The sequence below is a fragment of the Peromyscus eremicus genome, chromosome 14 (genome assembly GCF_949786415.1).
Source record: "Peromyscus eremicus chromosome 14, PerEre_H2_v1, whole genome shotgun sequence".
Lineage (NCBI taxonomy): Eukaryota > Metazoa > Chordata > Mammalia > Rodentia > Cricetidae > Peromyscus > Peromyscus eremicus.
The window spans coordinates 61,454,293-61,480,247 of NC_081430.1; the positions used below are offsets into that span (position 1 = coordinate 61,454,293).

The 25,955-nt window shown below is 52.1% G+C and overlaps 1 gene segment (V, D, J or C); it reads right to left on the reverse strand.

Moving 5' to 3' along the window:
* Window positions 1-587: 587 nt before the first annotated feature.
* LOC131923945 (immunoglobulin heavy constant epsilon-like) lies at window positions 588-16,152 on the reverse strand. The segment is given in 9 exon segments: window positions 588-982; window positions 1,184-1,516; window positions 1,753-2,049; window positions 10,786-10,941; window positions 12,917-13,246; window positions 13,316-13,636; window positions 13,719-14,039; window positions 14,222-14,500; window positions 16,125-16,152. Coding segments are annotated over 9 exon segments (2,460 nt in total).
* Between the last annotated feature and the right edge of the window lie 9,803 nt (window positions 16,153-25,955).

Genomic DNA, 25,955 nt, shown 5'->3' on the forward strand with positions numbered 1-25,955 from the left:
GTCCTTGGGACTCTCCCCTGAGCTTTTCCTATCTTGGCTGAGTCTGCTTCTCTCAGATTTCATCCCCAGCTTATCCTTACCTCCCATTCACTGCACATTCACATGGCAGGCACACACACTCACAGGCACACACATACATTTCCACCAACATAAGCGTACACATGCATACTCACAGGTATACACAGGCACACACATGCTCACAGGGACACAGATATACTCACACTTATAGGCATACACATATGCACTCGTACCCATACATGTACCTATATGTATACTCATAGGCACACACAAACTCACTTCCCCCTTGTCACACACAGGCATACACTTAAAGGCACATGGACACACATCCATAAGCACTCACTGATATATGCACACACATACACCTATCCTCTAGGCATGAAGGGTCTTCAAAGTCTTTGAGGCCTCAGAGGCTCAGGTGGTGGGTATTCTTCCCTCCCTGGGCCCTGACGCCTCCCAGTGTTCTATAAACCCTAAGGATGATATGATGGACAGGCACTGGATGGAGGTGCAGGGATACTTTGGATGAGCACAGAGTTTATTTAAGGAATAGGGGCAGGCAGGGTGGCTCAGTAGCAGACGCCATCTCCCTCTGACATGATCACAGACACGTTGACTTGGGTGGGTTTACCCGACAGACGGTCGATGGTCTTCTGGGTGAAGCCCAGGGGCAAAGCCTCATGGCCAACCATGCAGGAATAATTGTCACCCTGTTTCCAGGCTTCGGCTGACACACGCAGCACACTTGTCATCGCGTAGGTGGTGGCACCCTCGCTTGGCTCCTTCTGGGATTCCCACACTAGGTAGTTATCACGAGGCAGCTCCTGGTTTCCATGCAGCCAACGCACCAGCACATCTTTAGGGCTGAATCCTCGCACCAGGCATGTCAGGGACACCAGCTCATTCAGGGCCAGCTCCTCCGACGGCGGCGGCAGCAGGTGGACCTGGGGTGGGAAGGTGTTCTCTGGAAGGTAGAGAAGAGATGGCTCAGACAAGGAGATCTAAGATCCCTGCCCTGTCCTTTCCTTCTGGGCAGTCCCTCAGAGAGCCTCAGTTTCCCTCTGTGACATAAGGGTGAGAGCAGTTGAGCATATGTGTTAGAGGGAGGAGGCAGGCATGTAAGCGTGGAATGTCATACGATGTCCCAGAGTGCATCTGGACCTACCTATGACTTTGGCAATTGTGGCAGTTAGGGTCCCAGACTCGGAGTGGGTAGCTGTGCATGTGAAGGTCTCCCCATTGTTCCAGCGCTCAGCACAGCCAGGCAGGATGCTAGACACACTATAGCAGCCGCAGGAGTCCATCACAGGTTCCTTGGTCACTGCGTCCTTCCCAGTGGTGGGCTTCCAGGTGAAAGTGGCTCCCTCGGGCTTTCTCAGGCCGCTCAGTGTACATGTGAGGCTGGCATCTGATCCCAGGAGCAGGTCCTCAAGAGCTGGCCGGTGCAGTGTCAGGCGGGGTTGGCAGGTGGGAGAAAAAGGAGGAGGTGGAGGTGGTTCTGGATATGGACATGTAATTGAGAAGTCTTAGTAAATCAGCACATTCCTCCTTTCTCCTTCCCTCTCCCCTCTCTGGACGTCATTGGGCCTCAGCTCCTTCTGTCCCATCCATGTCCCCTCCATGGACTGGCCACAAAGGCTGCTCTGGAGGCTTCCAAGGTTCCCTGATTGGGGGATATGGCTCCAGATACCAGGTTAGGGTAGGACTTACCCCACCCCCAGATGACTCCCTCACCTATTGTGCAGGGCACGTCCACATTTTGGGCGGGGTTAGAGGCATGTTCCACAGAGCATGTCACAGATTCATCATCTGGACACTTGGCAGCTGGCAGGGTCAACTGGCTGCTCATGGTGTACCTGCCCTCAGAGGTCTGGGCAGGTGGGAAGTTTATGGTCTGTCCACTCTTGCCCCAGGTCACATTGATAGGTCCGGATGGGAAGTAATTCTGAATCAGGCAGCCGACTATCACTGGGTCCTTTGACATAGATCGTGGGAGGCTCAGTGGGTAGATGGTGGGACTTCTCTGGGACTCTGGAACATAGAACATGAGTGAGATGGTAGTCTTCACACTGCCCATCTTGAGACAGTTTCTGGGGAAAGGACCACACCTTTCTCTTCTTTACATTGGAGAACCTAAGCCCCCTATCAACAAAGCCCCCTATCAACATAGCCGCTGTGCCATGTGCCTGCAGTTGGAGCTGATCTGGCTGCAGAGATTTTTGAACGTGACCTCAGGCAGTCTTTTGCAAGGACCTGGCCAAATGCCTTGAGCAGGACTTCATGCATACTATTAGTGTCTTTATGAATATGCCTGTGCTACTAAGCAATCTGGCGCTCCAGATTTCTGAGCCTCACTCCTGTTTGAGCAGTGGTCACAGCCACACTCTCAATCCCAGGGTCAGGAGGATCATAACTGGTGGGCTTGGGTAGGGATGGATAACCTGGGATTGCAGCTCAGCCACACAGGGTAGGAGAGGTCAGGGAAGAGCTGGCCTGAAGGTTCACTGGGGAGGAGAAGGCCATTGGTTTGTGTTTTCACTTACACTTGCCTTGTCAGGCTTCAGACCTGTCACCCACCAATCCTACCCATCCGCCTAACAAGCAGTAGACAGACCCTCAAGGCCAGATGCCTAAGTCTGAGCACTGCCTGGGCTGTGTAGACGCTATCTACAGGTACACTTGAATTTCCATCAGGCAATGGGAGAAGGAGAAGAGGACATGTGAAATGGATACTGGGTTGCATGGCCCCCCATTCATATAAAACAAAGAGGCAACAAACTGGACTCATGAAACAAGGGTTGGTCTACATTTAGTCCAAAGTTTTCCAATAATCTCAGCCCTGAGCTTAACAACCCAGCAAAACTTAGACTAGAATTATGAGTAAGTCCAGCCAGGCTAATTTATTTCAGCCCAGCTTATAGCCAAGACTAGCTCAGCTCAACCCAATCCAGCCCAGTCCAGCTCAGCTCAACACAGCTCAACCCAGCCCAGCCCAGCTCAGCTCAACCCAACCTAACCCAGCTTAGCTCAACCCAATCCAGCCCAGCCCAGCTCAGCTCAACCCAACCTAACCCAGCTCAGCTCAACCCAATCCAGCCCAGCCCAGCTCAGCTCAACACAGCTCAACTCAACCCAGCCCAGCTCAGCTCAGTGCAGCTCAACCCAACCCAGCCCAGCCAGTTTAACTTATATTAGCTCATCTTAACCAGCCAAGTGGAATTTAGCCTGATCCCACCTGTCCATTCTGTCCAGCACAGCTAGATCTAAACCAGCTCAACCCAGCAAAGCCAACTGAACCCAAATAAACCCAGTTTAGTCAGCTCAACCCAACAAGACCAACTCAGCCCAGCTCAGCTCAGCCTATCCCATCCCATGTTATCCTAACTCAGCCCAGTTTAGTCTAGCCCAACAAAATCATTCAATTCATCCGAGCCTAGCTCAGCCCAGCCCAGCTCAGCCAGGCCCAGTTCAGCCCAGCCCAGCCCAGCCCAGCTCAGCCCAGCCCAGCTCAGCTCAGCCCAGCCCAGCCCAGCTCAGCCAGGCCCAGTTCAGCCCAGCCCAGCCCAGCCCAGCTCAGCCAGGCCCAGTTCAGCCCAGCTCAGCCCAGCCCAGCTCAGCCAGGCCCAGTTCAACCCACTCCAACCCAGCTGAGCCCAGCCGAGCTCAGGCAGGCCCAGTTTAGCCCAGCCCAGTCCAGCCCAATTTAGGCCAGCCCAGCTCAGCCAGGCCCAGTTCAGCCCACCTCAGTCCAGCCCAGCCCAGTCCGGCCCAGCTCAGCCCAGGCCAGCTTAGCCCAGCCCAGCTCATCCCAGCCAGGCCCAGCCCAGCCCAGCTCATCCCAGCTCATCCCAGCTCAGCTCAGCCCAGCCCAGCCCAGCCCAGCCCAGCCCAGCTCAGCTCATGCCAGCTCATCCCAGCCAGGCCCAGCCCAGCCCAGCCCAGCTCACTCCAGCCCAGCTCAGATCAGCCCAGTTCAACCCAGTTCAGCCCAGCCCAGCTCAACCCAGTTCAGCCCAGCCCAGCTCAACCCAGTTCAGCCCAGCCCAGCTCAGCCCAGGCCAGCTCAGCCCAGCTCAGCCCAGCTCAGCCCAGCTCAGCCAGGCCCAGCCCAGCCCAGCCCAGCTCAGCCCAGCCCAGGCCAGCCCAGCTCAGCTCAGCTCAGCTCAGGCCAGCCCAGGCCAGCTCAGCCCAGCCCAGCCCAGCTCAGCCCAGCCCAGGCCAGCCCAGGCCAGCCCAGCCCAGCTTAGCCCAGCTCAGCTCAGCCCAGCTCAGCCCAGCTCAGCCCAGCTCAGCCCAGCCCAGCTCAGCCCAGCCCAGCTCAGCCCAGCTCAGCAAGTCCATCCAGGCCTAATTCATTTCAACTCAGCCCATCTTAGGCCAGCTCAGACAGCACACCTAACCTAGATCAATGCAACCCTGTCTAGGTCGGCCCAGCCTAGGTAAGATCGGCCTTGTTCAGCCCAGCCCAGCTAGACTAGTTTAGCTACACCCAGCCTAGCCTGACCAGCTGGCCTAGCCTAGCTCAGCCAGCCCATTCCAGTGTAGCTCATTCAGCTCAGCCCAACCGACTTTAGCCTAGTCAGCTCAATCCATTCCAGCCTAGCCAAGTTTATCCCATTCCAGCTCAGCCTACCCTAGTCTAGCTCAGCTAGCCCATTCCAGCCTACCTCATCCAGTCCAGCCTGGCTGAGCCCAGCATAGCCCAGGCAGACCAGTTCAGCCCAGTCTAGCTTCGTCCAGCTCTGCTCAGCACATTTCAATCTAGCTTGCCCCAGCTCAGCTCAGCTCATCCCAGCTCAGCTCAGCCTAGGCCAGGCCATCCTATCCCAGCCTAGGCCAGCTGAGATCAGCCTAGCTCAGTCATCCCGGATCAGCCACCCCAGCCCAGCCCAGCTCAGCCCAGTCCAGCCTAGTTTGGCTAGTCCCGTCTAGTTTACTCCAGTTTAGCACAATTCATGCCAGCCCAGTCCAGCTCAGCTCAGTCCATTCCAGCCTATCCCAGATCATCCCAGTTCATTACAGCTTAGCTCAGCCCCGTCCAGCTCAGACAGCCTATCTCAGACTAGCCCAGTCACCCATCCCATTCCAGCCTAGCTCACCCCACCCCATCCCATCCCATCCCACCCCATCCCACCCCACCCCATTCCATTCGGCTTAGCGTAGCCTCAGCTCATCTCAACTCATCTCACCCTAGCCTAGCTCAGCCTATTTTAACTAATCCCACTCCAGCCCAGCTTAGCCCAGTCCATTTCAGCAAGCCCATCCCAGCCTAGGCCAGTTCCAGTCAATTCAGTTCAGCTTAGACCAGTTCAACCAGCCCAGTCTAACCTAGCTCAACTCAACTCAGCCTAGCCCAGCCCAGCCTAGCCCGGCTCAACCCAGTTCAGACCATTCCAAGGCCAGCTAGTTCACTCTAGACTAGCTTAGGCAGCCCAACTAAGACTACCGTTTCCCATCTCAGCCCAGAAGACCCCATCTCAGGTTTGCTCAGCCTAGCCCAGTCTAATTTAGGCCAGGCCAACATAGTTCATCCCATCCTAGTCTAATCCAGGCCAGCTCATTTTAGCCTATTCCAGGGCAGCTCACACCAGCCAAGCTCATCCTGGTGTAGCCCAGCTCAACCCAGCCTAGCCCAATCCAGTTTAGTGTACTCGACTCAACTTAGCCCAGCCCCGCCCAGCCCAGCCTAGCTCAGTCTAGCTTAGTGCATCCCAACCCAGGTTAGCTCAGCTCAGCCCAGTTCAGCCTGGTCTCGTCCGTTTTAGCTTAGCCTAGCTCTGCCCAGCTTAGCCCAGCCCCGCCCAGCCCAGCCCAGCTCAGTCCAGCTCAGTTCAGACCAGTGTAGCTCAGCTCATCCCATTCCAGATTAGCCCAGTCACCCAAGTCAGCCCACTTTGCCCCATCTTAATCAGCACAGCCCACCTCAGCCCAGCTTGGACCAGCCCGATTCAGACGAGCCCAGCTCAGTTTAGCCCATTATAGACGAGCTCGGTCAGCCCAACTTGGCCTACCTTGTTCCAGCTCAGCCTAGACCAGTCTAATTCAGCTCTGCTAAGCCGAGCCCAGCTCAGCCTGGCCATAGGCACTTGAGTCACCCCCACCCCTTGCTGTTGTCTCCTAACCCTCGCCTCGGTCCAGCCTGTAAGTCTCTCGCTGCTGCTTTCTAGGAAGCTGGGTATCGTCAAGTTTTCTCTGGTCTGCATCTCAGCCCCTGGCACATCCTTGTGCCTATGTTCACGCCCGTATCCCCTGGCTTGCTCTTCAAATCTCCTTCTCCTTCCTGCTAATGCGTTTCTACCCTGTGTTCTCAGGCCTGGCCTGGTTGAGACTCCTCAGTGCACCAATGAGCAAAGGAGTCCAGACCATCCTGGGACCCACCTGCTCAAGGTCGTTGAGTGTCCTCCATGGGGGAACAGCCAGGCCTCCCTGGGCCAGGTGGTCCCACACTGAAGGTCCATCCTCACGGCTGTAGGCCATCTGCCCTATGGGAGAGAGCTTGGGACTGGGCAAGGCCTTGGCTGGAAGCTGTGTCCTCAGCATCTCCCCTCTTCTCTCTGTGTGGTTGCCTGTGGATGGGCCAGGCCTGGAGCTGAGGGGGCTGCATGACTGTGTGTCTGGCCCCTAGATGGGGTCCCTCACCCACTTCCTGTTCCACCTCCACATTGTGGCCTCTTGCCTCCGAGTCATGTCTGGCCTGTGGTCTGGCTGTGGTGGAGACAGGTGTGTCTGACCACACGGGCCTTGGTGGGGCCAGGACTCCACATGCCTGGCCATAGGGGTAGGTTGGGGCCTGAGATGCAGGAAAGGGAATGAAATAAACATCTAGTTGCTCAGAGATACTGAGACAGAGATGGAGAGGGAGAGAGGACAATTAGGGATAGAGGGGAGGCCAAGAGCATGTTGTCAGGGAGCCAGAGGAGCAAGGCTACTCCAGAGGAATCCCTAAGCCAATGAAGACCTTTGATGTCACAGGGTTGACATGATGTGGGGAAGTGTCTGGAATGGCTCATCATGAGCTGCGGCTGCCTCCATGGCTAGTTCCTTGAGAAAGTAGATGCCCCAGGCTGAGGGTCAACATGGAGGCCTTCAGGTCACAGTGCTACCTCCATTTGTATCCCTTGCAACCCTGAGTCAACTTCCTATCACATCTCTCCCAGGATGGGCTGTTGCCCTCCAGGGCCCCTCAGAGACTGTCAGGGTAGGGTCTCACCCTTCACTTAGTCCTCTACACATTCTATTGTCCCCTCCCCACAATGTCTCCCTTTGTACGCTGCCTCTGTCTTGTGCCTTATTTATATCATAACAGGACTCTGGAGCCTCACACAAGCACCAGACAGTCTTTGCTCAGGAACGGCCTGTCTGGAGGGGAAAGGTTGTAAATGAGCAGGTATGATGGGGTCATGTCAGCGACGCTGGGTGCTGAGTTGGGGAAGTTAGCTTTTCTGGGGTCTCGGATAGATACTTCACAGAGGAGGGGCTTGGAAAGTGTGGAGCAAATTGATGTCCCCTTGACTGTGAGGCCAGTCAAGGGAGTTTGACAGATGGACAGGGGAGGAAGCTTGGTCCTGAGTTCCAGAGATCTGCGAGGACACACAGGCCTGTACAAAGAGGCTCGGGAGGTTCTGTCATCAGTCTCGGCATGCCTTGGAGCCGTCAGCAACGGGGGACATTGTGGCTGCCTGGCTTAGTCATTTCTGTTGCTGTTACAGAATACCACAGGCGAAGTGGCTTAGTCAGTAAAGGTTCGACTCTTGGTTCAAAGCTGGAAGCAGTGGACTGGTATGGCCAGTCTGGTAACAGCTGCTTCCCAGTCTACAGAGGGTCATTTAAGGTCATGTGTCCTGCCATGAGGCTCTCTCATGACCCAGTCACCTCCTTTTGGTCTTAGGGTTTGCCAGCCCAAGTCACAAGACATTCTCCAGGGACATCATGCCAACATGGAGTTGCTCTAGGCCAACAGTGTGTCATCAAGGCCAAGAAGCATGGACATGGGGACAGGGAATTCAGACTGCAGCTGTCCATCCATGGCTGTGAGGTGGGTCCAGCAGCTGAGCTGATGTCCCACAGAGATGTTTTCTGTGTGGGGTTAGAGTGGCTGTATGTGTGGACTGGTGACGGCTCTTGACAAGTCATCCCTGTGAGCCTCCCACGTGGTCCTGGTCAGTGTTGGACACAGGGCTTCTGTTTGGGCTGCTGTCTTTCCCTTTTCACATTTTGATTTTGGAGGACACAGGCCCTGCTTCCGTCATTTAGGACTCTTGTCACTGGGTTAAAGTCCACGAGGCTAATCCTTGATGACCTTGTCTTGAGATAGTTACCTTGGTCACACTGTGAAGAACCATTCCCCAAAGGACACACTCATGGGTTCCAAGATGTGACTGTCTTTTGGGGACTCCCACGCACCCTCTATGGTGGACTGACAAGGGAGTAGAGAGAAGAAAGTGGCCTCTTGGTCCTAGGAGGTCATTCATGGTATGCAGAGGCCAGGGCCACTGGCCTGGCTGTCTGGGCTGAGTCCAGCTCCCTGTGGACTCTCTTTCATTCCAGGTGGGGTTTGCTCCTGTGTGACAATTCCTATCACCACATTGTACCCCTTGAGAAGAGCCCTTGCTGCCTGTGTCCAGTGTCTGTGGGGATCTCATGGCTTGGAGGGACGGTCATTGGAAGACACTGAGCTGTGACTTTCAGGAATGTTGGTCTAGAAGCTGGTTGGGGAAGAGGAGCACCTAGGCCTCAGCCTAGAAGTGGGTAGGGCTAGGAGACTCTGGCAGGAGGAGGGTGTGGGCCAGGTTTTGTCTTCCCAAGACAGTGTGTGTCTGCATGTGAGACTGAGCCTGTTTTAGAGTGGTGTGTGTGTGTGTGTGTGTGTGTGTGTGTGTGTGTGTGTGTGTGTGCCCGGCACCTGACTCTGGATGTATCTGAGGGGGTCTGTGCAATCTGTGTGACTGTGTGTCTGACATACATTTGAATGTGAGTGATGGTGTGTTCCTCAGCGTGAATGCACAATGTTATTGTGTGCTGGCCGGGGCTGGGGCTTGGGATGAGTCCTGAGCAGTGTCTCTTTCCAGTCAGGCCGGTCACCCTCCCAGTCCTGGGTCTCCTGCACTCAGTAGGGGTGGCCTTCTGTGCCTTTGCCACCCATGCATTCCCTGGGTGCCCTGAGGCTTGTAGAAGCCTGGCTGTACAGCAGAGAAGAGGGCTCAGATACCTGGCCGCTGTGGTCTTGTCCTGGCAGACTTACCTCCGTCTTAGTTTTCCTAAAGTCCCATGGTGCTGATCTTGGAACCCCAATGTGGATCTCCTTGGGAGACCATCACTACTTATGATAACAAGGGCGTTTGGCCAACTGGCCCTCAAAATGGTCTTAATAGTTCTCATGCCTTTATCCAGGGCCCAGTAGGGCCACACCCACCCTAGGCATCCTTCTTACTAGAAATGTTTTCATCATTTAAGCGTTTTCTGAAAGTCATTGACTACTGATTTTTCCTTCCTATGAAGACTTCTTTTTTCTTATTGATTCCAGAGCCATCATTGCATATGAGAGAACCCTGTCTTATGTAACATGAATTCATGTCCCAGGGATGGTAATACTAGGTTTGGATGACTCTTGCACACTTGTGTGTCCTCACTCAGTCTGTCCAGGGTCAGGGATTGGCCTGTCTGCCTGCACTTAGTGGGTGGACAGATTGTGGTCCTGGAGAGTGACCTGTACCAGGTTCCTGGGGGCCCAGCTCTGATTCCACCATTAGCCCCTCAGGCTTTGCCCTTCACTTCAGCTTAAGAAGTGGGAAGTGAGTCTGGGCTGGAGACCAGCAGGAATGGTGGAGGCTGGTCCGGAAACCCTGGGTTTTGAAGAGGATCCCACAGAGGCGGCTGCTTTTCACCCCCTGGTCCTTGTCCGTGTCCTTGGTACCCATTGCCCCAGTGGTTGCCTCAAACACCTTCTCAGTGTGCTCTCAGGAGTTTCGGGAAAGAACTTTACTAAGAAACCCAGAGACAAAGCAGAACTGCTGGCTGAGGCTTGGCGTTGCTGAGGCCTCGGGGCTCTGCTGCTGCCCTGTGGGAGGGAGGCTCCTTTTCTCACAGTAGGACTCTGCCTAGCCCCTTTTCAGTTTTGCGGCCTCATCCTGAATGCCTGTCTGTCTCTTCATTCTTCAGGGACAGAGGGCTGTAGGGAAAGTCTGGGTTATGTCTGGAGACGGTGAGGCAGGATGGCTTCTGAGGAGCCAGGGCCTGGATTTGTTCTGGGTTGATTCTGAGTGCCCCAGCTTTGACTCTGGGCTCTAGGCGGGGGCCTAGTAGGGACTTTGTGGTTATTCAGTCAAAATGAAGTGACCCTAATGCCCATAGGTCTGGGGTGAGCCCAGGTTGTCAGCATCCACCCTAAAACTCAGGTCAAATTGATGAGGAACAGATATTGTTCCAAAGCTTGTCTCAAAGTATCTGTGTGTAGGACAGGCCACACTGGTGCCTTGATCTGGAACTTTCTGGATGCTGATATATCAGTTGTTGGTCCCCAAATCTGGTCCTTTTGGGTAGTTCTGCTCCCTCCTACAACCCAGGGCAGAGCAGGAGCCTCAGACACACATGGCTGCAGGCCTGCAAGGGAGCTGGCATTGTGCTTATGCCCTGGTCTGGAGGATGTTGGCATAGTCATGGAGGGTCTGCGGTGTACTCTGCGCCAGTGTGGAGAAGACCCACTTCACCTGGGGAGAAGGTGTGTATGAGGATGGCTCTGCAGCTTGGCCTCGCCCTCCCTAGCCCCACCCACTGAGGTGCAGGACTCCACCTTCAGGAGGGTGACAGTGGCCCCATAGCTCACGCTGAGCAGGAACAGGGTGATGAAGACGTAGATACTGGTCCACAGTTCTTCCAGCTCCTCACTCTCGGCCTCTTCTGCACATAGGTCCTCGAGGTCTAGCTCTGGGGGGACCAGCCAGTCAGCTTCCCCAGACTCCAGGTGACAGTGGGGAGGGGTAGAGTGCCCATTCCACCTGCTCTGGGACTGCCCAGAGTCTCTAGATGGCCCTGGACGCCAGCTGCCCTCCTTTCTCCCCTGACCCTGATTACTCACTCCCTCTGCCTACTCCAGAGCCCACAGTGGCCTGATGCCCCCACCATCGGCATAGTTTTGCTTCTGGCCACAGGATGCCTCTATCCAGCCTGCAGAGAGTTCTTCAGAGAGTGCCCAGGGCCCTCAAGGAAGGGCTCTGAGCTCATAGGCCTATTTGCAGGACCTCCATGCAGGCTCTGGCTCCAGGAATCTTGGCTGTGGCCTCTGAGGGGCAGGTCAGGACACATGGGCTCTGAGCCCAGGCCTGTGGGACTCTAGGGAGGGCCTCCTGGCCTTGTAGGGGTTCTGCTCTTGCCTTAGCCTCCCTGTTGTCTGGTTTACTAGTCTGACCAGCTACTATACAGATGTCCCACAGTTCAGGCCTCTACCTTCTTCTGTCTCTCATGGCCTGGCATGGGCTGAAGTACAAGGAAGTACTGGAAGCAGAGCTGATGTGCTGGCTGACTCTGCTATCAGTGGGCCTCAGAGGTATCTCAGACACAAAGGCTGGACACTTATCTCTGGATATGGCAGGTGTGTATGGGTTCCATTGTGTGCATGACTGTGTGTGTATGATGAGAGCCTCTGGTCTCAACGTGTATGAGCCATATGTGTTGGTGGTTGGGTCTGGGATGGGTGTGGGCATGTCCTGGTTCTGGCCTCTTTATCCTTCTGGGCCTGGGATGGATGAAGCCTACCTGTGGGGTGTGTGTGTGTGTGTGTGTGAGTGTGTGTGTGTGTGTGTGTGTGTGTGTTTGTGTGTATCTGCCTGTCTTAGGGTTATAGCAGATAGAGAACAGTGGTATGGGAGGTTGAGGCCACAGGAGGAGGCCATGTGGAAGATACTGGGCTCTCTTACAGGATGTAAACCCTGTTTCTATCTTGGACTCACTGGCTCAAGTATACAAAAGGAAAGGACTGGGAATGGACTGGACAAGCAGAGAGCAGTGGGAAGCCCAGTGCAGGCCACATGTGAGCATGGGTGAGGCATGTTGCTATGTCAGGTGCCTGCAAGTGTGTGCTGTTTGGTGGTGCTGTGCTTTGGGGGGTCACAAGGCTTGGTGATCTGAGTGTGTATGTGGCTCTGTATGTGTGTGTGTGTGTGTGTGTGTGTGTGTGTGTGTGTGCTAACATGGCATAGATGAGTGCACCTGACTGTGTGAGGCTGGCAGCCTATTCCAGCCCTTGAGATGAGGTCGGCATGAGGCTGGACAGTAAGAGGAGGGGCACCAGGTCCTTAGCCAGACCTGCTATGACCATATGGCAGGGCAGGTGGTCAGGACTATGGGTTCAGCCTCAATGGCTGCTGGGTACAGAGGAGAAGGAGCAGGGCCATGAGGAGTCCTGCCTCCTAGGATGCTGACTTTGGCAATTTCTCTACCTGAAGGGGTTCTAATATCCAGGAATATCTGGGGAGCAGAAACTTGCAAGACTGAGGGGTGGGTGCTGAGGCCTCCCAGGCTGGCTCGTTTTAGCCACTCCTCTAGACAGCTCCTCTCTGGCTGTTTGGATCCCATTCAGGTGCATGATAGACAGTGGAGGTCAGGAAGGACAAGGGGAGCCTAAGCTGCACCTCTGTGATGTCCTGTTTGTCCAGTACCCAACACAGCCAGGTGGATGACCTGTGCTTTACTCTCGTCCCTCTCTTGCAATGTCCCTTCCTCTATGCCAAGACACTTCAGCCACAACTTGCCCTCCCCAAGAACAGGCACCCAGGGCTCTAAGCAGGCACTGAGTGTTTATTGGGATGGCTTCCGTGTTACAACAGTGGGCAGAGGCCTGCCGTCCACCTTCCCCACCACAGTTACATGGGCCCCGGGAAGGATGGAGGGAGGCATCATTTACCAGGGATCTTGGATATTGTTTTCTTCAGCGTCCTAGGTTCTGGCAGTGCCTCATGGATCACTTGGCAGGTGAATTTTTTATTCTGTGCCCAGTGTGCCTTGGTGACCTCTAGGCGGCTGAAGATGAAGAAGCCTTGACCAGGGCCGTTGGACTTCAGAGGTGCTGTGGTTCTGTGATGTGTGTTTGGGATCAGTATCTCATCTTGCAGCCACCGCACTGAGATATCCTCAGGGAAGAAGTTCTGGATCAGGCAGGTGAGTGTGCGTTTGTCCTTGTTCTCCTCCTCTGGTGGTGGCGGGAACACATACACCTCCGGGGCTGAGCGCTGGCCTGTGGACAAACGTTAGTTAGCCAGGCCTTCGCCTCTGTGACCACTCCCTCTCCATCTCCTGTACTTACCCTGGGCCTTGGTGATGGCGCGCACAATGGGCCTGGGCAGCTGAGGGTGGTTCACGCTGCACCTATAGCCTTCACCTTCAATCCAGTCCTTGGCATCCACTGGCAGGATGGAAGTGATACTGGTTGTTGCGTTGTGGTGCCTGGTAGAACTCTGGGATGCTAAGCCTGCAGGATTCCTATGCTCTTGGGTCCATGTCACAGTGACATTCTCCTTGCTTTCCAGGTCCACCACCAGACAGGTAAGCTTGGGAGCCTTTCCTACATACAGGTCCAGGGGGCTGGGTGGGATTAAGTAGGTATTCACACCACGTGGCTCATATTCTGTGGGGTAGAAAGGGCTGTGTGAGATCCTACCTTTCCCTCAGAACTCTGAGGTCTGGGCATCAGGCAAGGGAGGGCCTACCTTGGCACTTCTGGGTATGGATCTCATAGTCCTCATCTTGGGAGGTGACCTTGCAGGAGAAGGTGCTCTCAGACATCCATTGCTCCATGGTGATGTTGAGTTCACTGTAGGTCGAGGCTAGCTTACCCTCCTTCTTGATTGGGATAACACTTGGTGATGCATTAGGCATCTGCTGTCCATCCTTTAGCCAGGTGATGGTGACATCATCTGGGGCATGGCCATAAACGAAGCAGTAGAGCTGTATGGTGGAGTGGAACGCTTTGGGGTTGCAGGATGAGTGGAGTAGCTTCAAGGTGGGCTGGGTGATATTGACAGGTGATGCTAGGGCAGAGGCAGTGAGATGTGAGTATCTCCCCAGTCTTGTGTTCCCTCAAGCCTCAGCCCAGACCCCCGAGTATGCTGGGTATACCCATGTCCTTCTGTCACAGGTATGTATGAGAGGTCCTTCCTGTTCTGACCATGCTCTCTCCTGCTGTACCTGTAGCCAGCCCAGCCCTGCTTACCTTTGATCGTCTTATTGCTGTTGAATCCGGATGGGGCATGTATCACCTGGCAAGTGAAAGTCTTGGCTGACTTGCTCTTGGTGGTCACTTGGCTGGTGGTGACCTTGAGTTCAGAGCCGAGGGCAGGGAAGTTCACGGTGCTCATGTTCGGGGCGTTTGAATGCCAGATCACATTCACCGGGTCAGGGAAGTAGTCCTTTATCAGGCAGCCCAGTGTCACAGGGGCCGTGCCTGCATTACAGGGCTTCAAGGGGTAGACAGAAGGTTCCTGGACAGAGGCTGTGAGACAGGATCTAGGTTAGACTGGCCTCACATTCCTGCACTCCTGCAGGTTGGGGGACTTGTTAGGGTGGATGTGACTGAAGTAGGGCTCTGGGGACAGATGGTCAGACTCCTGGGTCCTGTCTTCATTCCCTGAGCCCAAGCTCAGACCCAGGGAGCCCCCTGATTCTTTACACTTGCCAGGATTTCCTCACTCATTGTCCGTAGCTGGCTCAGCACAGGAGGGCTGGACTTGAGCTTTGGAGGAAGAGGCCAACTCTTGCTCCCTTTCTTGATTGGGAAATTGTGTGGAAACTTAGCCAGGTGACAGTGACATCCTCTAGGATATGACCATGCATGAAGCAGTAGATCTGGGTGGTGGACTGGAAGGCGTTAGGGTTGTAGGATGAATGGAGTAGCTTCAATGTGGGCTGAGTGATACTGACAGCAGGACCAGGCTGTCCCTTAGGTTTAAGTCCAGGGAACAGGTACCCCACAGGGCTTGGGGAGTTAGAGATGCAGTGAATTGCCAGATTATCCTTTCTGCCCCTACTCTTGGGGACTGGGGATTCAGAGCCTTCCCAGGACCACCGGTTCCTCTGTGAGTCACATTAAATCTGTTTTAGGGCATATGGAGGACAGGGCTGTGTGACTCTTGCTCCCTAGGGCTATTGGTTCCAGCCTCTCAGATACATGTGTGCTTTGCTTTGGTTTCCCCTTTGCCATATCCCAACCTGCGTAGTGTTCTGCCTCCCAGAGGACCCCTGTTGATCCCAGACAGCACACAGATAGAGAATAAAACCACCACTTCAGAAGCCACCTTGGTGGCTGCCTAAATCGCTCTAGCGTGCACACATGCCCATGATATTCTCCTGAGCCCGGGGCCCAGCTCAGCTCTGTGCCAGCCCCCAGAAAGCACAGGCTACTGTTAAGCCTGCTTAGCTCTACCTACCCAGTCTAGACTGACCACAACAGGACAACCTTCTTGGAGGACACTTAAAACACCCATAAATGATTTCAAGCAATCTGTCTTAAGCCCAGTTCAGTTCAGGACCAGAAAGTTCAACCAGACCAACAGACTCATAACAGTTTGGCCCAGTCCAGGACAGCTTAGCTTAGCCCAGCTCAGCTCAGCCTAACCTGGCCAATCCCAGCTCAGCCTAGTTTAGTGCAGCCCAGGCCAGTCCATCCCAGCCTGTCCCAGCCTGTCCCAGCTCAGATAAATAAGCCCACGCAGCTCGGCAGAGCTCAGCACAGCCTAGCCCAGTTCATCTCAGGCCAGATCAGACTAGAACAGTATATTCTAGCTCATCCCAGATCACCCCAGCTCAGTCCAGTCCACTTCAGCCTAGCTCAGCACAGCTTAGCTAGGCCCAGGTAACTCAGCCCAGCCCAGCTTAGCTCATTCTGGCTCATCTAAGTTCAGCTCAGGCTAGCCCAGCTCAGCCATCTTATGGAAGTCTAAGCCCAGCTCACCTCAGCTAAGTTCGGCCTATACCAGTTCAGCCCAGTGTAGCCCAGCTCATCCTGGCCCAGCCCCACTCAGCCTAGGCCAACCCAGTCTACCTTAGGCTAGTCTACCCAGTCTGGCTTAACCCAGATCAGCCCCACTCAGCTTAGCTCAGCCCAGCCTGGCCCAGACTTTTTCGGTTGAACTCAGCTTCGGCCATATCAGCACAGCTCAGCCTTGCTGAGGCCATACCAGCCCACCTCAGACAAGACTAGTGTAGCTCAGCTCAGCTCAGCCTATCCAATCCAGCTCAGCCCGGCCCAGCTAAGCTCAGTCTAGTAATGCAATCCAGTTCAGCCCAGCATAGTCTAGCTCAGCCAGGTACAGCTAAGTTCAGTCTGGCCTAATCTAGTCCAGTCCAGCCCAGCCCAGTTTACCCTAGTTTATCCTAGCTAGGAATAGACCAGACCAGTCCAGCTCAGACCAGTCCACCCAAGATAGCTCAGCTTAGTCCAACTAAACTGAGCCCAGTGCAGCCTAGTCCAGTCCAGCCTAGTCCAGTCCAGTCCAGCCCAGCCTAGTCCAGTCCAGCCCAGCCCAGTCCAGCCCAGCCCAGCCCAGTTCAGTCCAGCCCAGCCCAGCCTAGTCCAGTCCTGCTCAGTCCAGGACAGCCCTACTTAGCTTAGCTTAACCCAGCTCAGGCCAGTTTAGCCCAGTCCAGTCCTACCTTGCCTAGCTCAATCTAGCTCAGTCCAGCTCAGTCTAGTTCAGTCCAGCTCAGTCTGGTTATCCAAGGCCAAATCAACTAAGCCTAACACAGCTCAGCCCAGTCCACACAACCTAGGTTAGCACAGTCCAGTCTAGTCCAGTCTAGTCTAGTCCAGTCCTGTTCAGCTCACTATAGCCCAACTGAGACCAGATTAATCCAGTTTAACTTAGCTCAGTCCAGTCCACCCTAGTCCAGCTCAGCGTAGTCCACCCAATGTAGTTTAGGCCAGTCCAGTCCAACCCAGCCTAGCCAAGTCCCTCCTAATTCAACCCAGCCCAGCCCAGGCTGGCCTAGTTCAGTTTAGCTTAGCCCAGCTCAGCCTTGCTCAGCCCAGCTCAAATCAACCTAGACCATCTTAGCTCAGCCCAGTCCAGCCCAGCCTAGTCTAGCCCAGTCCAGCCCAGATCAGCCCAGTCCAGCCCAGCCTAGTCCAGTCCAGCCCAGTCCAGCCCAGTCCAGCCCAGCCCAGCCCAGCCCAGCCAAGCTCAGCCCAGCCCAGCCCAGTCCAGCCCAGCCCAGCCCAGTCCAGTCCAGCCCAGTCCAGCCCAGCCCAGCCCAGCCTAGTCCAGCCCAGTCCAGTCCAGCCCAGCCCAGCCCAGCTCAGCCCAGCCCAGCCTAGTCCAGCCCAGGCCAGCCTAGTCCAGCCCAGCCCAGTCCAGCCCAGCCTAGCCCAGCCTAGTCCAGCCCAGTCTAGTCCAGCCCAGCTCAGCCCAGCCAGCCCAGTCCAGCCTAGTCCAGTCTAGTCAAGCCCAGTCCAGCCTAGCCCAGCCCAGCCCAGTCCAGCCCAGTCCAGTCCAGCATAGCCCAGCCCAGCCAGCCCAGTCCAGCCTACTCCAGCCTAGTCCAGCCCAGTCTAGCCCAGCCCAGCTTAGACTAGTCCAGTCCAGCCCAGCCCAGTCCAGCCCAGCCCAGCCCAGCCTAGACCAGCCCAGCCCAGCCCAGTCCAGCCCAGCCCAGCCCAGCCCAGCCCAGCCCAGCCCAGCCCAACCAGCCCAGTCCAGCCTAGTCCAGGCTAGTCCAGCCCAGCCCGGCCCAGTCCAGTCCAGCCCAGCCAGCCCAGTCCAGCCTAGTCCAGCCCAGCCCAGCCTAGTCCAGCCCAGCCCAGCCTAGTCCAGCCCAGCCCAGCCCAGCCCAGCCTAGTCCAGCCCAGTCCACCCCAGTTGTTTTAGCATAGCCCTGTTGAGACCAGTCTAGGTCAGCCCAGCTCAGCCCAACTTAGTTCAGCCTAGCCCAGCCTACCCTACCTGAGGCCATACTACTGCAACCCAACTCAGATCAGCTCATACCAGCTCATACCAGCCCTGCTTAGCCAAGCACAGCCGTCTAGCCTGGTCTGATTCAGATCAGCCAAGCCTACTCTAGTTTAAGCTTGCTTAGTGTACTCCAAGCTGGTCCAGCCCAAACTAGTCCAGTCCAGCTCAACACAGTCCACCCAACCCAGCTCAGGCCAGTCCAGTCCAACCCAGCCTAGCCAAGTCTCTCGTAATTTAACCCAGCCCAGCCCAACCTGTCCTAGCTCAGCTTAGTTTTAGCCCTGCTCAGTCCTTCTCAGCCCAGCTCAAATCAACCTAGACCACCTCAGCTCAGCTCAGCTCAGCCCAGTCCAGGCCAGCCCAGCCCAGTCCAGTCCAGGCCAGCCCAGTCCAGCCCAGTTCAGCCCAGTCTAGTCCAGCCCAGCCCAGCCCAGCCCAGCCCAGCCCAGCTCAGCCCAGTCCATCCCAGCTCAACCCAGTCTGGTCCAGCCTGGGTCAGCTTAGCATAGTTCAGACCAGATCAGCCCAGCTCAGCCCAGCCTGTCTCAGCTGAGTATACCCCATGTAGTTCAAGCTAGCCCAGCTCAGTCTAGCCAAGCCCAGTCTAGTCCAGCTCAGACCAACCCACATCAGCTGAGTATACCCCACCTAGCTCAGGCCAGCACAGCCCAACTCAGCCCAGCCCTGACCAGCCTAGTCCAGCCCAGCCCAGCCCAGCTCAGCCTTGCTTAGGCCAACTCAGCCCAGCCCAGTGCAGCCCAAACCAGCTCAGCCCAGCCCAACCCACCCAAGCCCACAGCCCAGTCTAGCCCAGCCCAGTCCAAATTAGCTCAGCTCAGCCCAACTCAATTAGCTCAGTCCAGTCCAGCCAGTCCAGCCCAGCCCTGCTTAGCCCAGTCTAGCCTAGTCTGATTCAGATCAGCCAAGCCTACTCTAGTTTAAGCTTGCTCAGCCTATTCCAGTCCAGTCCAGCCCAAACTAGCTCAGTCCAGCTCAGCCCAGTCCAGTCTACTTTACTTGGCCCATCCAAGCTCATCCCAGCCCAGCTCCACCCAGGTCAGCTTAGCTCCACCCAACCTTGCCCAGCTCTGTCCAGGTCAGCCCAGTTGTGGACATTGTCCTCTTGGTAGTTAGCTCATCACGGGACAATTCCTTGCTGTCATTTGCTGCCTCTGGGTGACATTTCTGTCCTGGTAGTTTGCAGGCAGATTCATGTCCAGTCTGTTCTGGGTTTTTTGATTTCTCTCAGCATCTTTAGTTTATCTTGGCTCAGCCCTGTCTGGTTGAGATTCATGGTCCCCTGTCTTTGTGGACAGCTGTAGCAGTTTCTAATATCTGTGTGCCTAGTGCAGGGAAGTTATATCTGAAGGACATTCAAAGACCAAGAGACTCGGTTGCTGTTGGAAAGCAGCCCCGGTGTCCCCTTCCCCACCCATGACCCTGTAACCTGTTTGTCCCTCTTACTTAGGCAAATCCTTTTGCTGAGGTTCCCTTGGGCTGTAATACCTGAGGTCCTCTGGTAGGCAGCTGTGGCTGGTCAGGCTGTCCTCATCTGCAGCCATCTCATGTCCCTGTACAGGCTCCCAGACGAATCTCTGGTAACCATTATATTCATGCCTGTATGGCAGTACCTAGGGGAGGCTTTGCCTCAGTGCCCTCAGCTAAAAGTGGGGTGGGAACCCCCGACCTTAGCTGCCCTGGAAGTTCCCTTTCTAATCTGTTCTTGGGAAGATGACTAAGGGAGAGTGGGGTCTCAGGTGAGGCCTCTTTCTAGGAGACACACCTGTGTGTTCTGGGCAAGGCATGTTCCTCTCCGCTGTCTGGTCCCAGGTCTCCTCTGCAAAGCCCTCATTGTGAGGCCTTGCATGAGCTTGCAGTCACCATGCCTGGCTGCTTGGAGCGCCACTGCCCGGAGAAGGGACTGGGCTCTAGCCATTGCCTTTTCTGCCCCTTTGGTAGCACTTCAAGGGGAGTGTGGTAGCCACTTTGTGAGTGACTAATGAGGCACAAAGAGGAACAGCCTGTGGGCCAGATATGACATGTGGGGACTCTTGACAGTGGCACCCTGGTTCCTGCCTCAGCTCTGGAGCTGGCACACTAAGGAGAGTGACTGGCCTTTAGCTGGGGTCCCCTACCTGCTACTCTGGCAAGGAATCCAGAGGCCAGAGCACGTCTGGGCTATGATTGGGTTTCATGCAGCTGTGTAGAAATGTTAGCATCTCTTCTAGGCCTCTAGTCTATGTCTGGATTGTGGGGAGGGAAGAGAGTAAAGATGATGTGGAAAGCTGGGTTTTAGCTCAGCAGCCCCTGTCTCCTTCCTGGTGCAGGCTCCACTGTGACTTTCTTCTGGCCTTCAGGAATCATCCTCACCTCATCCCTCCTGTCTGCAGGCTGATCACTTCCTTTCTGCCCCATCAGTGCCCATAGTGGCCCCAGCAGCAAGATGCCCTGCCCTAGCCTTCAGTCCATCAACTCCCCTGGTCCAGGGCTCCACCAGGATCCAGTTCCCTTTAGTCAATCCCCTGGGTGGCTCCAATGACCAGAACAGATCTGTCCCTGGATGGGCAGGTCTAAGATGCACTTATCTGTGTGTGTTTGTCAGAGCATGTGTGTGCATGCATGTGTTTGTAGGTCTGAGCATATATCTCAGGGATCAGGGAAAGGTCTGACTGCTACCCCAACTCCCCAGTAGCTCTGTAAGTTGTGGAAGTGTGCCTTATTGCTATTTTGGTGGCTAGGTGGAGGTGAGACAGAAAGGAGGGCCCAGATCTCCTTAGGATTATCTGCTAAGTGAAGCTAAGGATGTTAGTGTAAGTGTAGTGACAGGTCTTTATTGGGAATATTGCAATGTTCACCTTTTCTTTCTGTAAAATGGAGCCAGACTGATTTGACCTTTTGATGTACTAGGGTCAGCCATTTCCTACATCTAGTAGTTTAGTATTTCTTTTAGAGACCAGTAGGATTGTCATTATGGGATTCTAGCTGCTTTGAATACTTCAGAACCTCAAGGAAACCATATTTGAGCTGCAAAGAATACTGCAATCATGGCTGTTACTGAAACCACAGGAGTGGCCCAATGTCCGGCCATGTACATAAGACCTGAAAAAGCTTAAAAAATGTTCTAAACATATAAAAATGGAGACAGATGTGGCTTCCTAGTCTCATGTTTCTCATGCTAGCTGCAGTAAAGAGACACATCTCCCAGTTGCAGCCTGTGGGCTTCAGCTGCCATCATGTCATGAGCTAAGATGCTTGGCAGGTTTAATTTTTTGCTCATATAGACAGAAAAGGTTACAGATATGCAGTAAAGTAGGTTCAGATAGAAAAGACCTCTAAATAGGTTACAATGTGTTTAACAGTGTGTGTAGGCTTAAGAAAGAAAAGAAAAAGTATTGGTGAAATTATTAAGGCCACTCCACGTAGTTAAAAGGGAGATTTATTTAGTGGTGTAACTTACAAATGAAGGGATAGGTAATAGGGTCTGGGAAAGATGCAGCACAGTCCGGCGGTGTTCTCTGGAGAACTCTGCTTAGTCTACCTCCAGCGTCCAGGGTCCAGGAAACAAGAGAAGGCAGCGCATCCAGATCTCAGGTCTTCAGGGCCCTCTCTTGGCCCCGCCTTGTAGGCATGACAGTTACCAAAGTCTCAATGGGGGTTGGAACTTCCAGACCAAAGCTGGAATGGCTACCCACTACAGAAAAGGTTACAGACAGTCATAGAAAAAATAGTTTAAAGATAATAAAGTAAAGTCTTTAAAGAAAGAGTAAAGTAATATAAAGGAAAAAAGCCACATAAAGATGGAAAATACGTAGGGAGTCTGGATCCTGTATGTTATTGTGTTGTCTTTAAATTTTTTGATTGCTAATGAAAAATGATAGTTGTTGAGAGACACTGGATTATGGAGACTGCTAAATTAAACCAACCTATATATTTTAAAAATGTCTTAACTTCAAAATTTAAGTCAGAAAATGTATTACGTTGGGGGGAGAGGTTATACTTTTATTTCCACAGGAAAGGCAAGGCTGGGGATTCCTTCCAGATTAATAGAGATCAGATTTGACTGGAGGAGACCTCCTAAGTATCTTAGCTACAGACGTGGGGAGGAAACCAAAAAAGACTACAGGACAGATGATGTATGAGCTGATCCTTTGACATGGAAGAGCTCATAAATCTTGTTTGCTACAGAGTCCTCATGATTTATTATTACATGCCATCCTTTCATATGGCGTGGATAGAGATTTATATTAGTTTGAATTTACATTCCAAATGGACTTATAAACTTATAAAGTTGACAGATGCTTTTTAGCTTCTCAAACATAGAACAAAAAACATCTTTAACTGATTTGTGCACACCACACCTTCCATATTTGTGTTAATTCAGATATGTTTGCTACCTTTAAAAGTTTATGCATTTTCAGAGCAAGGGGACCAGACACCAATGAAAACAGATGGCTCAGGTGATCCAGCATCTCAGAACACCTCTGTTACAGTTTCCTCCAAGTTTTACATCCAGAACAGATTCAAGGCTGCTGGCTGAGATAGTACAGCCTCACAGAATACTCCAGCCAGGACTTGACCATTATACTGATTTTCTCAGGATCTCCCAAAGATTCCAGGGCACCCAGACAACAGGAAGACAATAGGAAGCAGTCTAGAGAAAACAATGCCCACATTCCAAAAAGATGGGTTATAGATGTTTTTCATCATTTGGGGAGGGGGTTAATTAAAAATTGGTCATGGTCAGAAAAAAATGCTAAACAAAAGAATTAGATCCAAAGATCTCTTTCTGAAGGAAAAAGGGGGCTATAACATAGAAATGATGAGATAAAAGGGTAGATTGTTGAGTCTACTTTTGAACAACTACTAACCTTAAATATTTTACATTGGTATAGATTTTGGTTTATTGATACAAATTTAAGGTTATTTTTGTTATACTGTATATATGTTTCTATTTTTGTTTAAGATATTGTACTATTCAACTCATTTAAAAAGGTTATGTAAAGTTATGGTCTTTAAAAGCTATTTAGGATAATAAATACAGGTTAATAGTCATCTAAAATTACCAAACTTATAGTCATGTTAGATATATTTTCAAAGTCATACAGAGATATATTTTAGATAGATGGGTGATCTTCAAACACTTTGAAGACCTGCAGAATATGACATTTAACCACTGTTTTTGAGTCAGTCTTGCTCCTGTAAGTCAGCCCAATCATGTTCCTGTTGCTAACCTCAATAAAAACTCATTGGTTCACCAAAAAATGAATATGGCATTTAAAATGTTTTAATAAGGCTTTTCATGACAGTGAGACACGTCTGCTCCTGACAGCACCAGTCTACTTCAGAGAAGATGGTGGACATCGAAGAAACTCCATATGGAGTACAGCCAGCGGGGTCTTCAACAGGGACCTAAAGGGAGGGCCGGCGAATGAGAGGGACAAGAGACACAAAGAATGAGAGCAAGACAGGACGTTTGATCAAGCTCCAAAATTTTATTTTTCTCACAAGCCATATATAGGTAGGCAAAGGGGGTTGCGAGCAGGAGGAGACTTAATTATGGGGGTTGCAAGCAGGAAGGGACTTAGTAATGGGGGTTGCAAGCAGGAAGGGACTTAATTATGGGCTGTTCAGCCAGCAGGAAATGTTGCTCTGAAGGTTATCTATCTACCCTTGTCTAACTGCCTAATTGCTTAACTGCAGCTCATTCACCTGATATCTGAGAAGAGGTTCTGGTATCTGTGGGAAGAGGTTCTGGTGCTATGGAGACTTAAGCAAGGCCTAGAACTAAGAAAAGAGGAAAGAAACCCAAATATGGCAGCATGTGTGTCAAGGGTCGCTTAGGCTTATGGCTCCCATCAGAGTTTGCTTCTTTTATGGCAAAAGATAGCCATTTGAGAAAGAAACTGCCCTTGCCTCAACTGCTGACAGTTACTGTCCAAATTGGACCAGCAGAACACAAAGAAAGTGACTGCTAAACTTTGCCAAGACAAGGAAGGACAGTCCTTCAAGAATTCCTGCTTCACAGAAAAGTCTGTCAGATATTCTAGGCCTGTAGTCCAAAATGGATGCCCCAATGTTGCAGAGGAACTTTGGATGACTGTCTAGGCAGCCAGATGTCTCTGTTGTTAGGTAATATCACATCCTTCTGGGGTTTTTGGCGGAGTTAAAGATGAAATAGTTAAACTTATAGTTTTCCTTAGTTATGATAAAAGGTAAATTAGGTATAAAACTTTAGACTCACAAAGATAAGATAGATAATAGAGTATTTTCTCTAAATTTGCCAAATACAAATGGGCTAGATATTATAACTGTAATTCTTACATGGTAACTGTTTTTGTTGCATATAGTTTTACTATGTTAAAGTTAAAAGCCTTCCTTTTTAATTAGACAGACGGGGGAAATATTGTTGAATAATCTTTTTTGTACACTGTGGATATGTGTTGTTCTTATTGGTAATAAAGAGCTAACTGGCCAATAGCCAGGCAGGAAGAGGTAATGCTGGGAAGAAGGGTGAAGTCACCAGACAGACACAGAGGGAGCAGGACATGTAGAAGATGAGGTAACAAGACATGAACTACATGGCAGCATGTAAATTAATAGAAATGGTTTAATTTAAGTTGTAAGAGCTAGTTAGTAGCAAGCCTAAGTTATTGGCCAAGCATTTATAATTAATAAGTCTCTGTGTGGTTATTTGGGAGCTGGTGGGACAAAATATTCTGTCTACAGTAAGGTATCATGGGGTAGGCCTCGTTCAGTTGGTTGAAGGGATTTTCAGTAAAGCTGGGTTTGTGAGATGTGCTAGTTCCTTTTATGCCACCATGACCAGATGTCTCAAAGAAACAACTCAAGGGAGCAAAGATTTATTTTTGTTTGGCCTCATGTGCTTGGTCAAACATCATAGTAGTGGGAGTGTGTGGAAGAGGCTATTTATTTCTTGACAGATGGGAAACAGAGATAAAGGGAATATAGTATCCAGGGTCAGATATAATGCCAAATACATATCCACAGTGATCTACTTCTTCCATCTGGCCCTTTTCCTACTGTTTACCACTTTGCCATAATGCCACCACCTTCTGACCCCACCAAGGGGTTGATACTGTAGCTGGAAGGTTCTCTAGTCTCACCCTGCCCCAAGGTCCCATAGCCAATTATAAAATAATCACTCAGAAGCTAATATTAATTATAACTGCTCAGCCATTAGCTCAAGCTCATTACTGACTAGTTCTTATGCTTAAATTAAACCATAATTCTTATCTATGTTTAGCCACGTGGCTTGGTACCTTTTTTCAATTCTGCCTTGTCATCTTGCTTCCTCTGTGTCTGGCTGGCAACTCCTGACTCAGCCCTCCTCTTCCCAGAATTCTCCTAGTCTTTTCGCCCTGCCTATACTTCCTGCCTGGCTGCTGACCAATCAGCATTTTATTAAACTAGTGTACAAGAGCATTATCCCACAGTATTGATCCACTGGTTATTGAGAGCTCGCAAGACTTAACCACTGCTGGAAAGTCCTTCTCAGTCGCCTCCACAGGCATTCCATCACTTAGTCCAATCAAGATGAACCATAAAAAGTCTGTCTATTATCTGTGATCCCTCTGTTTTCTACCTACCTGTCACCTTTATCATCATCCAATTCTGTCATATATTGTTTATGTACTCATCTATCCTCTACCATCTGTCCATCATCTCTCATTAGTTGTGCTTCTCTGGAGAGCCTTGAATACTTACTCTGAAACTCTGGAGCAAAACCCAACACAGTATGGTATCAGGCACAATGACTTGCTACATTTACTTCAAGTGGAAGATCAGGATTATTATTATTATTATTATTATTATTATTATTTTAAAAGATAAAGTTGGCCTCTAATTTGCTATGTAGTCAAGAATGACCTCAAACTTCTGATCCTCCTGTGTATGACTTTGGAGTATTGGGAATACAGATATGTATCACCACACATGGTTTATTATGCAATGGAGATCAAACCCAGGGCTTCCTGCATGCTA